The sequence below is a fragment of the Scyliorhinus torazame genome, chromosome 16 (genome assembly GCF_047496885.1).
Source record: "Scyliorhinus torazame isolate Kashiwa2021f chromosome 16, sScyTor2.1, whole genome shotgun sequence".
Taxonomy (NCBI): domain Eukaryota; kingdom Metazoa; phylum Chordata; class Chondrichthyes; order Carcharhiniformes; family Scyliorhinidae; genus Scyliorhinus; species Scyliorhinus torazame.
The window spans coordinates 118,576,012-118,593,923 of record NC_092722.1 but is presented as its reverse complement, the minus strand read 5'-3'; the positions used below and the strand labels follow the sequence as shown (position 1 = coordinate 118,593,923).

Genomic DNA, 17,912 nt, shown 5'->3' with positions numbered 1-17,912 from the left:
ACGAGATTCCCAGAAGGAATGTTGCTTCCCGGGTGCCAGGGTAAGGGATATCTCGTATTGAGTCTACAGGATTTTTAAGGGGGAGGGGAACAACCAGAAGTCGTGGTGCATTTAGGCACCAACGACATAGCTAAGAAAAGGGATGAGGATCTAAAAAGTGATTTTAGGGAGTTAGGTTGGAAGCTAAAGAGCAGGACAAGCAGAGTAGTAATGTCAGGATTGCTACTGGTGCCACGTGCAAGTGAGACAAGGAACAGAGAGCGAGTGCAGCTGAACATGTGGCTGCAGGGCTGGTATAGGAGGAAAGGCTTCAGATATGTGGATTATTGGGATACCTTTGGGGAATGTGGGACCTGTACATGAAGGACAGATTGCACCTAAACTGGAGGGGCACCAATATCCTGGGTGGGAGGTTTGCTAGAGCTCTTCGGGAGGGTTTTAACTAGTTTGGCAGGGGGATGGGAACCAGAGCTATGGATCAGAGGATAGGGTAGCTGTTGAACAGGCAGAAATAGTATGCAGCGAGTCTGTGAGGAATGATTGACAGTTGAAAGGGCAAAGTTGCACTCAGTGGAATGAGTTAAACTGTGTCAGTTTCAATGCAAAGGAGTGTCAAGAATTATGGAGTTGAACTTAGAGCATGGAGCAGTACTTGGAACTACGATGTTGTGGCCATTCCGGAGACATGGATTTCACAGGGGCAGGAATGGTTGTTAGATGTTCTGGGGTTTAGATGTTTTAAGAATTATAGGGAGGGAGGTAAAAGAGGAGGGGGCGTGGAACTGTTAATTAGGGAGTACATCACAGCTGCAGAAAAGGAGGTAGTTGAGGAGGGTTTGTGCACTGAGTCAGTATGGGTGGAAGTCAGAAACAAGAAAGGAGCAGTCACTTTATTGGGAGTTTTCAACAGACCCCCCAATAGCAGCAGAGAGATGGAGGAACAGATTGGGCGGCAGATCTTGGAAAGGTGCAGAAGTAACAGAGTTGTTGTCATGGGTGACATCAACTTCCCTAAAAGTGACTGGAACCTTTTTACTGCAAATAGTTTGGATGGTGCAGATTTTGTCAGGTGTGTACAGGAAGGATTCCTGAGTCAATATGTAGATAGGCCAACTAGGGGGAGGTCATATTGGATTTGGTGCTTGGCAACGAACCAGGCCAGGTGTCAGGTGTCTCGGTGGGAGAGCATTTCGGTGACAGTCACCACAACTCCTTGACCTTTACCATAGTCATGGAGAGGGATAGGAACACACAGTATGGGAAGGTATTTAATTGGGGGAGGGGAAATCATACTGCTGTTAGACAGGAGCTGAGGAGCATAAAGTGGTAACAGTTGTTCTTGGGGAAATGCATAACAGTAATGGGTTGTTTAAGGAGCACTTGCTGCGAGTGCTGGATAGTTTTGTCCCACTGAGACGAGTAAGGAATGGTAAGGTGAAGTAGTCTTGGATGACAAGAGAAGTGGAGTTTTTGTGAAGAGGAAGAAGGAAGTTTACATAAGGTAGAGGAAGCAAGGATCTGACTCAGCTCTAGAGGGTTACAAAGTAGCCACGATGGAACTCAAAAATGGACTTAATCGAGCTAGAAGGGGGCAGGAAAAAGCCCTGGCGGGAAGGATTAGGGAAAACCCCAAGGCGTTCTACACTTTTGTGAGAAATAAGAGGATGATCAGAGTGAGAGTAGGGCCGATCAGGGATAGTGGAGGGAACTTGTGCCGAGAGTCTGAGGAGATAGGGGAGGCCCTAAATGAATATTTTGCTTCAGTATTCACTGGAGAGAGGGACCTTGTTGCCCATGAGAACAGCGTGAACCAAGTTAATAGACTTAGATATTAAGAAGGGGGATGTGCTGGAAATTTTGAAAAGCATCACGATAGATAAGTCCTTGGGCCTGACGGGATATACCCAAGGTTACTAAGGGAAGCGAGGGAGGAGATTGCTGCACCTATGCCGATTATCTTTGCGTTCTCACTCTCCACTGGAGGAGTACCGGATGATTGGAGGGAAGCGAATGTTGTTCCCCTGTTCAAAAAAGGGAATAGGGAAATCCCCGGGAATTACAGACCAGTCAGTCTTACATCTGTGGTGAGCAAAATATTGGAAAGGATTCTGAGAGATAGGATTTATGATTATTTAGCAAAACATAGATTGATTAAGGGTAGTCAGCCTGGCTTTGTGAGGGGCACGTCATGCCTCACAAGCCTCATTGAATTCTTTGAGTATGTGACGAGACACATTCATGAAGGTCGGGCAGTGGATGTGGTGTATATGGATTTCAGTAAAGCATTTGATAAGGTCCCTCATGGTAGGCACATTCAGAAAGTTAGGGGGCATGGGATACAGGGAAATTTGGCTTTCTGGATACAGAATTGGCTGGCTGAAAGAAGACGGCGAGTGATAGTGGATGGAAAGTATTCAGCCTGGAGGTCGGTGACCAGTGGTGGCCCGCAGGGCTCTAACCTCTGCTCTTTGTGGTTTTTACAAATGACTTGGATGAGGAAGTGGAAGGGTGGGTTAGTAAGTTTGTCGATGACACAAAGGTTGGTGGAGTTGTAGATAACGTTGAGGGCTGTTGCAGGTTACAACAGGACATTGACAGGATGCAGAGCTGGGCTGAGAAGTGGCAGATGGTTTTCAACCTAGCTAGATGTGAAGTGATTCATTTTGGAAGGTCGAATTTGAATGCTGAATACAGGGTTAAAGGCAGGATTCTTGGAAGTGTGGAGGAACAGAGGGATCTTGGGGTCCACGTACATAGGTCCCTCAAAGTTGCCACCCAGGTTGATAGGGTTGTTAAGAAGGCTTATGGTGTGTTGGCTTTCATTAACAGGGGGATTTAGTTTAAGAGCCGCGAGGTTTTGATGCAGCTTTATAAAACCCTGGTTTGACCACACTTGGAATATTGTGTCCAGTTCTGGCCGCCTCATTATAGGAAGGATGTGGATGCTTAGGAGAGGATGCTGCCTGGACTGGAGGGCATGTATTATGAAGAAAGGTTGAGGGAGCTCGGGCTTTTCTCACTGGAGCGAAGAAGGAAGAGAGGTGACTTGATAGAGTTGTACAAGGTGATGAGAGGCATGGATAGAGTGGATAGCCAGAGACTTTTCCCCAGGGTGAATATGGCTGTCACAGGGGGACATAATTTTAAGGTAATTGGAGGAAGGTATAGGGGAGATGTCAGAGGTAGGTTCTTTACACAGAGAGTGGTAGGTGCGTGGAATGCACTGCCAGCGGAGGTGATGGTGTCAGAGTCATTAGGGACATTTAAGCGACTCTTGGACAGGCACATGGACAGCAGTAAATTGAAGGGGTGCAGGTTAGGTTGATCTTAGATTAGGATAAATGGTCGGCACAACATCATGGGCCGAAGGGCCTGTACTGTGCTGTACTACTCTATGTTCTATGTTCTAAAGCAAAGTACACAACTCTGTTATTGGCAGCTGTTAAGGGGTAAAAGAACCATTTTAAAAAAGAAATGTCCGGTTGTGGGGGACAGCTCATTGGTGTCAAAATCATTTCAAAAGTGTTCAATGAATAAATGGAAGAATCTGGGCCGGGATTCTCCCCTACCCGGCGGGGTGGGGGTCCCGGCGGGATGGAGTGGCGGGAACCACTCCGGCGTCAGGCCGCCCCAAAAGGTGCGGATTTCTCCGCACCTTTAGGGGCCAAGCCCTCACCTTGAGGGGCTAGGCCCACGCCGGAGTAGTTGGCGCGCCACCGGCCGGCGGGAAAGGCCTTTGGCGCCACACCAGCCGGGGCCGAAGGGACTCCGCCGGCCGGCGGAAGTCCGCGCATGCGCGGGAGCGTCAGCGGCTACTGACGTCATCCCCGTGCATGCGCAAGGGGGGGGTCACTTCTGTATCGCCCATTGCGGAGGCTATGGCCGAGGCGGAAGGAAAAGAGTGCCCCTACGGCACAGGCCCGCCCGCCAATCGGTGGGCCCCGATCGCGGGCCAGGCCACTGTGGGGGCCAAATCGCCCCGTGCCCAGAACTCATCTGAGTTTTTTCCCACGGCATTTTGATTTACTGTGTGTAGCAAACGTTAAGAGAAACTGGCTAGATTAGGGAATGGAGCTGAATATTATGATATTTGACGGATGCCTGGATTTTTCCTGATGGCTCTGTATCAAATATTATAGTGTCCTATTCATGGTCTAACATTGTTTGTTGATAGCCCTATTTTCTCACTTAAATGAACACAGGAATCTGTTTTCTCCATTTGGATTTGGAGCCGGTTTAGCTCAGTTGGCTAGACAGCTGGTTTGTGATGCAGATTGAAGACAACAGCATGAGTTCAATTCCTGTGTCGAATGAGGTTATTCAAGAAGGCCCCACCTTCTCAACCTTGCCCCTTGCCTGAGGTGTGCTAATCCTCAGGTTAAATCACCAGCAGTCAGCTCTCCCCCTCAAAGGGGAAAGCAGCTTATGGTCATCTGGGACGAGGGTGACTTTGGATGATATTTGCTATTTGAGAGAAAAAAATCAATATATTACACCCTTAACACAGCAAAGGCATTTCACAGCAACATTATCAAACACAATTTGACACAGAGCCACATGAGATATTCGGACAAATGACCAAAAGCTTAGGTTTTAAGAACTGTCTTGAAGGAGGAGACCGAATTAGAGAGGCAGAGATGTTTAGAGAGCTAATTCCGGAGTTTAAGGTATTAGCAGCTGAAGGCACAGCTACCAACATTTGGAATTCTCAAGAGACCAGAATTGGAGAAACGCAGAAGGCTTATAGGGTTGGAAGGCTGGAGGAAGCTACGAAAATAGCAAGCGGTGAGGTCAAGGCGGGATTTGACATTTAGACATTGGCAGACCGGGAACCAATGTAAGTCAGGAAACACAAGACCTAGTGTGAGAATACAGGAAGCAGAGTTTTAGATTACTTCCAAGGCAGGGACTTTCCATCCCGCCGGCTGGATCTCCCCTCCCTCCCCCCCCAGCAACCTGGCAGCAGGTTTCCCAGTGGCACGGCCATGAGCAATGCAAATGGCCATTGACTCCGGTGAGACTGGAATATCTCATCGGCAACAAATGGCAAGGCACCTCCGCTGCTGGAAAACCCGCTGTGGGGCGGGCCATCAAATCCCGGCCCAAGTTTTTGTATGGTGGAAGATGTGAAGCTCGCCAGGAGAACACTGGAGTCATTGAGTCTAGAGGTAAAAAAGGCATGGAGTTTCATCAGCAGATGGGCGAATGGAGGGGCAGATTAACATAGATTAACATAAAATTTACAGTGCAGAAGGAGGCCATTCGGCCCATTGAGACTGCATCGGCTCTTGGAAAGAGCACCCTACCCAAGGTCAACACCTCCACCCGATCCCCATAACCCAGTAACCCCACCCAACACTAAGGGTAATTTTGGACACTAAGGGCAATTTAGCATGGCCAATCCACCTAACCCGCACATCTTTGGACTGTGGGAGGAAACCGGAGCACCAGGAGGAAACCCACGCACACACGGGGAGGATGTGCAGACTCCACACAGACAGTGACCCAAGCCGGAATCGAACTTGGGACCCTGGAGCTGTGAAGCAATTGTGCTATCCACAATGCTACCGTGCTGCCCAAATGCTGCCCAGAGTTGGGTGACGTTGCAGAGATAGAAGTAGGTGGTCTTGGTGATCGGGCGGAAATGTTGGATCAATCCATCTCAGGGTCAAATGCAGCACCAAGATATTTAGTGGTTTGGATCAGCCCCAGACAGTTTCCAGAGAGAGGGATGGAATTGATGAGAAGAGAATGAAATTAGTGGTGGGGACAGAATTCACTTAGTTGGTGGAAATTTCTGCTCATCTGTCCTGGATATTGGAGAAGTGATGCGAGAAATGAATGACAATGAAAAGGTTGAAAGAGCTTATGGTGAGATAGAGCTGGGTGCTGTCAGCAGACGTGTGGAACCTGACACTGAATTTTTGGAAGATGTCTCTGAGTGGCAACATGCAGATGAGAATCAGAAGAGCACCAAGGGAAACCTGTGGTTGGGGGCAAGAGTGGGTGGATGTTGGGTGAGTGGGACAAGAAGCCTTTGCACGCAGCACTCTGACTACAGCTGAATAGGTAAAAATGGATCCAGGTGGGGGCAGTGCCATGAGGAGAGGGTGGGGGAGGGGCAATGGAGGAGGATAACATCATCAACTGTGCCAAATGCTGGTATTGTGGTGTTGTCACTGGACTAGTAAACCAGAAACCCAGGGCTATGCTCTGGGGACCGGGGTTCGATTCCCACCACTGCAGATGGTGAAATTTGAATTCAATAAAAATCTGGAATTAAAAGTCTAATTGTAGTAAAATAATGTCCTTTAGGGAAATAAATTAGCCATCCTTACCAAGACTGGCCTATATGTAACTCCAGGCTAACTCCAGGCCCACAGCAATGTGGTTGACTCTTGACTGCCCCCTCAAGGACAACTAGAGATGGGCAATAAATGCTGGCCCACCCAGTGACGCCTACATCCCATAAATGAATTTTAAAGAAAGAAGAAATAGTTTCACATGGTCACAGTGACATAGAATGTCATTTGTGACAGGAGTAAAAATTTGATTGGATGGATTCAGACTTGAATTTGCAGGAAAGGTAGGACTTGGGAGGTGACAACACATTCGAGCACTTTGGAGAAGAAAGGGAGCTTAGAGATAATAATAAATCTTTAATGGCACAAGTAGGCTTATATTAACACTGCAATGAAGTTACTGTAAAAAGCCCCTCGTCGCCACACCCCGGCGCATGTGCGGGTACACAGAAGGAGAATGCAGAATGTCCAAATTACCTAACAGCACGGATTTTGGGACTTGTGGGAGGAAACCGGAGCACCCGGAGGAAACCCATGCAGACTCAGGGAGAACGGCAGACTCCGCACAGACAGTGACCCAAGCCGGGAATCGAACTTGAGACCCTGTCGCTGTGAAGCAACAGTGCCAACCACTGTGCTACCGTGCCGCCCAATAGATAGGGCAATGGTTTACAAGGACAATGATCAATTGTGGTTTTTTTTTAGAATACTTCTCTTTGAATAACATCATGGGCTAGAATACTATGCTCCCCCCCCCCCTCACGGGAGGGGCGAGGCAGGAAACTGCAGGAACAGAAGCCTGTCCTTGCCCCAATTGAGACCCTTAAGTAGTCACTTAATGGTTACTTAAGGACCATTCCTGCCTAGCCTTAATTTTTAGGCTGGCGGGCCAATGACAGCTCAGGGAAACCTGGAAATGAAGAAAGGTCGATGTCAAGCAGGAAGGAGGATGGGCTGGGGGTTGAAGGTGACTCCATCAGGAGCTGCTGCTCGGCCCCAGCCATTCTAAAAATTCGGGCCATGGGATTTTTTTATATCCACCTGAGAGAGTAGATGGAGCATCACTTTAATTTCTCTGGGCTGTCAGCCAATGTATGGACCCTGCATGGTACATACACCACCAAGTCCTTAAATTGTTATATTACGTGATTGTAATACATCGTTACTCTTTGCTTACTCCCAGAATGGTCTGATGGTTGTAGTTCGATGAAACTATCAGTATTCAATTGAAAGCAAATAACATTCAACGAATGACGAATATAAATACGAATGAGTTTGTTCACTCATCACAACTTTAACTGATGATAAAGTAAATCAGAAGTATTAACTATGTTCAACTACCAGGTGCCAGCTAAGCTATATTTCTCTAACACTAACTAGTCACTCCTGGTTCTATCTGCTAACTGGTCACCCCTGGTTCGAAGATCCTCTGAGTTCAGTTTATATACATGGATCTGCCATCTAGTGGTTGTATAACACTATGATACAGTTGTTAACCCTTTACAGACTAGCAGATATACAGATCATTACACAAATGACAGTCTTTAGCATATTCCAGAACCCAATTTATGCACTGCAGAGATCTACCAGCTGACTGGCTTCCAGTGGTACAACCCTTGACTGTCAACAATGTGGTTTTATAAGGCCACGAAGGAGTCCACACTGATTGTTCAAAGAAACTTAGTTTATTTACAATAACTATTATATATAGCACACGGTAGATCCCAACTGGATCTGCCTTGTCGGTGCCTAACTGGCCTGCTTCATGAACCCACTGTACATTATTTATAGGTCCCCCCATTCCCCTAATGGGGGAGCTCGTATTCTGCAAAGTTCAAGGGGAAGTTAATTGTTCCCACCCACGCACGATACTTGTGGATTGTAAAGGTGGGGGGAATAGATCATTTGGGATGTTGGTGTTCTGTCTCTGACGCAAGAGGCCTCAAAATACTCCCCCAGAGATTCAAACTGGATGTAAAGACAGATCAGCCTTATGTCAAGAAGGCTTTTAAAAGTAACTTGTCTATCATTTGTCATGAAAAATCAGTGCATTGTCATGACTGAAGAATATGAACAAAATATGCAGATCCACTAACCGGGAAAATAATTTCAAAACGCTACACCCAGATAAGGCAGTGAGTCGTCCTCTCAATGACTTTCAGCTTGAACCGTGCAATAAAGTGGGTTAAAGGTCAATTATCAGACCATGTGGTTAACCTTTTTTTAGCCACCACATGTCTATCCAAAGCGCATATCATCAAATTTTTCTACTCATACCAGGACAACCACATGTTGCTATTTTTAGTGCTGCATGCTTGTTAGTGGGGCTTCTACATTCTCCCCTGCATTTGTCAGACTCTAATTTCAGGTAATTCATTTTGGCAGTATTTAAGTGTTGACTTTTATATATTGGAAGTCAGGTCAGAAAAGGCATCTCCTAACTGAGGTAAACATAAATGAGCAAGTGTCTAAACACTTGCTGTGTCTAATTCTTTGAAGTTTTGTGCAGTCTCGTAGGGAAATGCTTTGTGATGCCCTGCTGTGAAGTGTTTCCCAGTGCAAAAAACTGGATGGGATTTCTCTCGGCCGGTTTTTAAGGACTTGTCATTTCCCTCCCATCAGGATAAGCTCCGCCAGCTGCAGACGAGAATTTGGTTTGGGTGGTACCTCAGATAATGAGATGTGGAAACCTGAACACTTTCCTTTCCTTTCCCCCAGCCTTAAATAATTGGTCATTGAAATCTGACACAAAAAATATTTGCCAAAATGAAGGAACGAGACGCATAGAGGGGAATGTGCTTTGTTCAGGCTTACCACCAGCAAGATCCTATGTTAAACTTTCTGATTTAATGCATGCAGAGAAGCTACAGAACGTCAACGTTTTGGTGTTGGATTTCTCGGGCCAGAACATGGTCGAATTATATAACAAAGTGTAGGCTTCGGTGAAAGAAGCAGCTAACAACACATCAATCTCTGTGCCCTCCCACCCTGAAATAATGCTACAGAGCTGCCGTTTCATCACAACTAAGAACTTTCCATTTCTTCATGTGACAAAATCTAGATATGAAGCCGAATCTGCCTTCTTTTCGAACCTGAAACTGTGCGATTTTAACATCATTGATACACTGGGAGTTGGAGGATTTGGAAGAGTTGAACTGGTAGGTGTAATCTCAGTTATAAACAGCTTGCCGAAAGCTGTCTCTTATTCTAATCAGTACAAAAATGGACTTGAATTCATGTTTATGCGCTCTTTACAACCTCAAACCATCCCAAGCACTTTATAGCCAAAGGTGTACTATTGAAGTGTAGTCGCTGTTTTCATGAAGGGAATGAGAGATAAATTATTTTTCAGTCGTTGCCTGAAGTCAGAATTTTCAGTGCAAGGTTTACTATCACAATATTAAGGGGGAGTTTTCCTTTGTGTTAAAGGCACCAAAAATGCGTTATCCATGAATAATAATGTGCATTAATGCTTGTACCTCAAACATTCGATTTCTCTTGAAATTACTTCTTAATAGTTTTTAACCATATTAAAATGCAGTCGAAAGATTAAGGGCACAATTGAACTAAAGAAAAACAGAGTCCGCTCAGTATGGGAAGCGCCAGGAACAACCCCACTATCGAACAACGCTCTCTTTTGTTTGCCCCCCCCCCCCTCCCCCACCCCTCCCCTCCCCAAGGCCGCACTTTAACATAATTTCCTGCAGGAGGTCCGCTCCATTTTTAAATGGCACCCCGTTCTCTTGACTCCCCTGCGCAACCCTCCAAATGCCCCAATTCACCTGTTTGGGGGTCCTCAAGTGCCCCCGCACGCCACCACATAGCAGCAGGGCACACCTGTGCCCAATCTCTGGTGTGGGAAAAATGTTAGCTTGGCCCTGCCAGCCTGACAGTGCCATCTGGATGCACTGGCAGTGCCAGGGTGATACCCAGGTGGCCTCAGGGGTGTCAGGGTATCACCCAACCCAGAGCCCAGCCACCCAGGTGCCCACAATCTCCTGGGAGACAACCCCCCCTGCCCTCCCCAAGTGTCCAATGTGCCTGGTCCCCATTTGTGGAGGTCAGTACTAACCGGCGCTCACTTGGGATCTCCGAAGTGAAGGGATTCGATCCCAACGACTTGGGTAGATCAAGTGAGTGCTTATTAAAGTGAGGCTCGCTTCTCACTTTAATATGCAGATTTGCCAAGTAAGGATCCCGATTGAGACGTCTCGCAAAATCTCATTTGATCTTACGAGGCGGGGCAGCACGGTGGCACAGTGGTTAGTACTGCTACCTCACGGCACCGAGGTCCCAGGTAAGATTCCAGCCCTGGGTCACTGTCCGTGTGGAGTTTTCACATTCTCCCTGTGTTTGCGTGGGTTTGGCTCCCACAACCCAAAGGTGTGCAGGGTAGGTGGATTGGCCACACTAAATTGTCCCTTAATTGGAAAAAATGAATTGGGTACTCTAACTTAATTTTTTTTTAAACGCTCTTGCGAGGCGTGACGAGCCAGGCAAGTCTCACAAGAGGCCCGGCCGCATTGGCCCTGGTTCGGGCACGACGGGGCCATTAGACTTTGCTCTTAAATTTTTTTTTTCACTTCATAAATTGTTCTTAATGAGGTGTTTTGGGGAAATAGGCACAAAATACTAAGGTGGAAAGCTTCCTTTTCAATGGGAAAATGTAAACCTTTGTGTAAACACAGAAGCATGAGCCAGATATCAAGTTTGTTATTGGTGGCATTGGGAAAGAGGAACAGAAAGTGCAGGGGAAGATATTCCAGAAGGATCAAGGGCATGGAAAGCCTTCAAACACCCAGTGCAGGAAAATAGATCAGCTACTTGGACCTCAGCAAGGAACTGTGTGTGTGAAGGAAGTGCACATCAGTGACATGATCAATGATTTATGCCACCTCCTGAAACTAAACAGGACCGTCTCCTGGACCATTCCAGGCAATGGCAGGAGACTGTGCAAAGGTCAGCCAAGGTGCAGTTCATTGATCACAGAAATAACAGATGCCCTAATCATCTTTCTGCATATCATACAGCGCCCTATTTTCTGAAATATGCTTCATTTCCAGGATGCAGTGAGATTACCGCTGTGTGTACCTGTAGACAATTTCCTCGTTTTTGATAAAAAACAACGTTCTGTTCGGACTTTCTGTGGCAGCCAAGGAATTTCCATACTTCTCCAGTGTGCACAGGATGTACTTGCGGATCGATTACTTTGTGGTGAATAAGACTCTGCTGGCAGGGGTGGTCGACTCGGGGTATTCCGGGATTGTGGTCTCAGACCATGCGTCACACTGGGTGGATTTGCAAGTAGATTTGCAATAGGTGGGGGGGGGCAGTGCCCGCAGGAGGTATGCAAGCGGGTGAGGACCACAATTCGGGGGTATGTGCAGCTGAATGACACGGGTGTAGTTTCGGCCGCCACGCCATGGGAAGTGCTGAAGGAAGTAGTCAGGGGGGAGTATATATTGATACAGGCGCAGAGGGATAAGGCGGAGATGGTTAGCTTGGCGGATGTGATTCTGCAAATTGAAATGAGGTATTCAGAGGCCCTGAGGCAGGGTTGTTGAAGGAGCGGCAGAAGCTCCAGATGGTGTTTGGGTTGGTATCAATGGGAAAGGCAGTGGGGCAGTTACGGAGGGCCAGGGGGGGCAGTGTATGAGTATGGGGAAAAGGCGAGCAGGATGTTGGCTCACCAACTGAAGAAGCAGGAGGCAGCGAGGGAGATCGGAAAGGTGGAATAAGGGAGGGGAAGGGTGGTCCTGGACCGGTGGGGGTGAATGGGGTCTTCGACGAATTTTATAAGACGCTCTATGAATCAGAGCTCCTAGTGGAGACGAGGAAATGCGTCAATTCCTAGACGGATTGGAGTTCCTGAATGTGGAGGGGGACCTGGAAGAGGAGTTGGGGACCCTCATTGGATTGGTGGTGATGGAGGGTATGGGAGCGATGCAGGCTTGGAAGGCCCCGGGCCCGGATGGGTTCCCGGTGGTATTCTGCAAGACGTTCTCTGGAGATCTGGGGCCCCTGCTAGTAAGGGCATACAATGAGGAGAGGGAGAGGGGAAATTTCCCCCTACTTTATCACAGGCTTCGATATCCTTAATTTGAAAAAGGATAAAGACCTGGAGCAGTGGGGGTCCTACCGCCCGATATCACTGCTGAATGTAGATGCCAAACCATTGGCAAAGATCTTGGCTTTGCGGATTGAGGACCATGTGCTGGAGGTGATAGGGAAAGACCAGACGGGGTTCATAAAGGGGAGGCATCTGTCGGCTAATGTTAGGCAATTGTTAAACGTGATAATGATGCCCCCGGAGGGTCAGGAGGTGGAGGTGGCGGTTGCTATGGACGTGGAGAAGGAGTTCGACTGGGTGAAATGGGAGTATTTGTGGGAGGTGCTGGGATGGTTTGGGTTTGGGCAGACGTTTGTGGATTGGGTCCGGTTGCTGCACAGGGTGCCGGTAACGAGTGTAAGGACGAATCAGGTGAGTTTGGGTACTTCGGACCACACCGTGGGACAAGGAAGTGGTGCCCACTCTTCCCATTGCTTTTTGCTTGGCTATAGAGCCACTGACAATGGCGCTCAGAGCATCAGGGGGTTGGAAAGGGTTTGTGCAGGAGGGGGTGGAGCACAGGGACTCGCTATATTCGGAGATCTGCTGCTTGACATATCGGATCCACTGGGAGGTATTGGGGGTATCATGAATATTTTGGTGGAATTCGGCCAGTTTTCCGGATATAAGTTAAACATGGGGAAGAGTGAGGTCTTCCTGATCCAGGCAAGGGGCAGGCGAGGAGATTGGGTGAGCTGCCGTTTAAAGTGGTGGGGGAAAGCTTTCGGTATTTGGGCATCGAGGTGGCGCGGGAATGGGAACAACTACATCAATTGAATTTGGCGCGGTTGGTGGAACAGATGAGAAGGGACTTCATCGCTGGCGGGGCGGGTGCAGATGGTGAAAATGACAGTACTCCCAAGGCTCTTGTTTTCCAGTACCTCCGGATCTTTATTCCAAAGTCTCTTTTCAAGAAAATTAATGCCCTGATTTCGGGATTTGTGTGAGCGGGGAAAGCTCCACGGGTAAAGAAGGTGCTGCTGAAAAAGGGGTAAGGACTGGCCTTGCCAAATATGATGAACTGTTACTGGGCAGCAAGTATAGCATGGTTAGGAAGTCGGTGGTGGGGGAGGGATCAGCACATCAGCACAGGAGTGGATGGAGGCAGCCTCGTGTAAGGGCACAAGCTTAGGGGCATTGTTGACGGCGCCTCTGCCATTCTCGCTGGTCAAGTGCTCCACGAGCCCCATGGCGATGGCGGCCCTGAGGGTGTGGGAACAGTGGCGGAAGCATCGGAGGCTAGAGGGTGCTTTGGTGTGGGCACCGATCTGTAGGAATCATGAATTTGCACTGGGGGGGCTTGGACGTGGGGATTTGAGCGTGGCGACGGGCAGGGATCGAGCGGTTTGGGGACCTGTTTGTGGGGGCAGCTTTTTGAGTCTAGAGGAATTGGAAGATGAGTATGAGCTGCGAAGGGGGAATGGGTTCTGGTACTTACAGTTGCAGGATTATGTGAGGAAGCAGGTGCCGTCCTTTCTCGACCTGCCACTCCCGGGGTTACAGGATACGGTGGTATCAAAAGCAGGAGTGGATGAGGTTAAGGTATCCGAGATTTACAAGGAGTTAATGGACTGGGAGGGAGCCCCAATAGGAGAGGTTAAACGGCAGTGGGAGAAGGAGTTGGAAGGGTGAAATGGAGGCTGGGTTGTGGGAGGAGGCTCTGAGCAGGACGAATGCACCTCCCTCGTGTGCTAGGCCTAGCCTTATTCAATTCAAGATACTGTATAGGGCACATATGATGGTGGCCAGGATGAGCAGGTTATTCGAGGGGGTGGAGGATATGTGTGGGCGGTGCAATGGAAGGCCCACGAACCTTGTTCACATGTACTGCTCATGTCCTCAGTTGAGGGGGTTCTGGCAGGGGTCCGCGGACATAATGTCCGAGATGTTGAGGGTTAAGGTGGCCCCAAGGACAGAAGTGGTGATTTTCGGAATGTCAGAATGATGCACGATCAATTGCACAAAGATGGGAGTTGAATACAACTGAGGCTTTATTGCTCTAAGATGTGGGCCTCCCACAGCACTGGCGAAATGGCTGCAGCATGGAGCTCACACACATTTATACTCTGCCTACTGGGCGGAGCCAGCAGGCAGGGACTACTATACATCACCTAATAGAGGTGCAACAGTGGTTTACCACACAGAAGACCCAGGAATCCAGGAGGCGAGAGAGGCCGACATTCTGGCCTTTGCCTCCTTGGTAGCCCAGAGACGGATCTTGTTGGAATGGAGGGACTCAGGGCTGCGGAAGCCGTGGGTGTGGGTGAGCGATCTGGCGAAGTTCCTTCGGCTGGAAAAAGTTAAGTTCATAGAATTTACAGTGCAGAAGGAGGCCATTCGGCCCATCGAGCCTGCACCGGCTCTTGGAAAGAGCACCCTACCCAAAGTCAACACCTCCACCCTATCCCCATAACCCAGCAACCCCACCCAACACTAAGGGCAATTTATCATGGCCAATCCACCTAACCTGCACATCTGTGGACTGTGGGAGGAAACCGGAGCACCCGGAGGAAACCCACGCACACACGGGGAGGACGTGCAGACTCCGCACAGACAGTGACCCAAGTCGGAATCGAACCTGGGACCCTGGAGCTGTGAAGCAATTGTGCTATCCACAAGGCTACCGTGCTGCCCCACTCACCTTGAGAAGGTCAGTGATGGGTTTGCCTGGAGGTGGAAGCCATTTATCGACTTCAAGGACAGTTAAGATGTAAGCCGGGGGGGTGGGCGGGGGGGGGGGGGCGGCGGAGATAAAGGGGTTAAAATGGGGGAGGCAGGATGGTGGAGGGGAACGGCAGGGAGGGTGGGGCGGTTGGGTGTTATTTATTTGTCATGAGATTTCCTGTTCGTTCTTGTTCTGGTTTTGGTTGTGATCAATGCATATACAAAATGCCTTAATAAAAAATCATCCTGCTCCGTTGTCCAGATTTCAATCACACAATGCAAACAATTCAGTGAGGTACTACTCTTCTTCCAGAGAAGTGCTGACCATACATTTATCTTGCTGCAATTATACATTCCCTGAGGTTGCAAATATGTTACGATCTCAGTTGATGTTGTAATTGGATGGGAAGATCCCAGATTTTCCTCTGCAGAGTTGCGAGATGTTCACTTCCCGGTGTCCTACCTCCAACTGCTCTGACTTCCAGTTAAACTAAGCACAAAAAGCCTTTCTACCTTAAAAAGGGCCCCTGGTTGCTCAGCACGCTCCATGCTTCTACCACAGTTTTATTTACTCTTTACACCGTATGTTCTCTGAACACAATAGAAGCTTGAATTGAAACCAAACCCCCCACACATACAAACACCTTTGTTCGGCATGAGTTTAACTATAGGTTTACATGCCCTTGCACAGAAACACTAAATGAAACCCAATTAAGCTACACCTTTGCTGGAATTCTGCGGCTTTTGGGATTCTCTTTTCCTGCCGGCAATGCATACTCGGCCATGTGGCTTCACTGGGAAATCCCATTGACGACTGGAGTAGACAGGCCCACCGCCAGCAAATGGCACACTGCTAGGGGACTGGAAAATCCCGCCCCTTATTTATACTATTTACCAGTGCAAATATAAATCCCTTACAAACTAGCATAGTTTTCCTAACAAATAGCAACGGTAAATTTTTGGAAACATGGGTTACCTGCTTTAAATCTATATTACAATGTGACCCCCAGTCAGTTGGCGGAATGATGAAGCATGTTGTTTCCCTCACAGTGGTAACAATGAAGGAGGTACATGGATGTTTGCCCTCTGCCTAAAACCAGACCTTCCTGCCTGGGTCTCCAAGACTGTCTCTTTTTCACCTGTTATTAGTGATCCACCCTGTGCTCCCTCAAACAGATGACTGACCTCGAACGTTGGCATGTCTGAGCAGGGGCCTGTTTCAACAGGTATGAGTAACATTGAGTTGATGTGTTCGGCAGGTCGGTTCGGTGTGGACTGCACTTGATGCAGCGATGCGAGAAACAGACCTCTAACACTGTACAAGATCCAACACGGTTTTATTGAACGATAGAACTAACATACATATATATATATTTTTTAATATGTTTATTCAAACTTTTTCCAATAAATTTTGACAAAACACTCCAGAAAGAAAAGGAAATATACAAAAGAGAAATACAAAGGGCATTACGCCAACACACAAAGCAACTTAATCCTCAAAACATTAAACTATCTAACAAACTAAGAACAAAAATGGGGCAAACGGCCCATACATAAACAAAAACAAGAAACACCCCCCCCCCGGGTTGCTGCTGCCATTGACCTCCACCTAACGTTCCGCGAGAAAGTCAAGGAACGGTTGCCACCACGTGGAGAGCCCCTGCACAGACCCTCGCAAGGCAAACTTTATGTTCTCCAACCTGAGAAACCCCGCCATGTCATTGATCCAAGCCTCCATGCTTGGGGGCTTCGCGTCCCTCCACATCAGTAAGATCCTTCTCCGGGCTACCAAAGAGGCAAAGGCCAGAACTCCGGCCTCTTTCGGCTCCTGCTCTCTCGGCTCGTCTGACACCCTAAATATTGCTATCCCCCAGCTCGGTTTTACCCAAGTATCCAAGACTCGGGACATACCCCTTGCGAAGCCCCTCCAAAACCCCTCAAGCGCCGGACACGCCCAGTACATATGGGCGTGATTTGCTGGGCTCCCCGAACACCTCACACACCTGCCCTCTACCCCAAAAAACCTACACATCCTCGCCCCTGTCATAATGTCATATTAAAGTGCACCACTTTAAACTGGATCAGGCTGAGCCTGGCACAAGACGAGGAGGAATTGACCCTGCCCAGGGCGTCAGCCCACAGGCTGTCATCCAGCTCCTCACTCAGCTCCTCCTCCCACTTGCCCTTCAGCTCCTCCACAGTGTCTTCCACCGCCTCCTGCAGCTCCCGGTAAATCGCCCAGACCTTATCCTCTCCGACCCACACGCCCAAAATCACCCTGTCCTGTATCCTCCGGGCCGGCAGCAGCGGAAATTCCCCTACCTGCCTCCTCACAAACGCCCTGATCTGCGTATACCTGAAGGCATTTCCCGGGGGTAACCCAAATTTCTCCTCCAGCGCCCTCAGACTGGCAAAAGTCCCGTCAATGAATAGGTCCCCCATCCTTTTAATTCCCGCCCGATGCCAACTTAGAAATCCGCCATCCATCCTGCCCGGTGCAAACCTATGGTTGTTCCGTATCGGGGACCAAACCGAGGCCCCCACCTCCCCCCGTGCCGCCTCCACTGCCCCCAATTCCTCAGTGTTGCCGCCACCACAGGGCTCGTGGTGTACCGCGTCGGCAGTAGCGGCAACGGTGCTGTCACCAGTGCCCAACGGCTAGTACCCACACATGACGCCGCCTCCAGTCTTTTCCACGCCGCCCCCTCTCCCTCCATTACCCATTTCCGAATCATTGCCACAATAGGTGCCCAGTAGTAGCTGCGCTCCAAGAACAGTCTCTTAACCCTCGGGGTCTTACTTGCCCATACGAACCCCATAATGCTCTTGCTCACTCG

The 17,912-nt window shown here is 48.7% G+C and overlaps 1 protein-coding gene across 5 annotated transcripts in view; it reads left to right on the top strand.

Annotated features, from left to right (window-relative positions):
• Positions 1-17,912, top strand: part of LOC140393014 (cGMP-dependent protein kinase 1) — a 1,245,261-nt gene that overhangs the window by 1,095,701 nt on the left and 131,648 nt on the right. For all 5 annotated transcript variants that reach the window (XM_072478937.1, XM_072478935.1, XM_072478938.1 and 2 more), the window contains one exon: positions 9,364-9,460. In XM_072478937.1, coding sequence (XP_072335038.1) covers positions 9,364-9,460 — 97 coding nt within the window. The remainder of the gene's footprint in view (positions 1-9,363; positions 9,461-17,912) is intronic.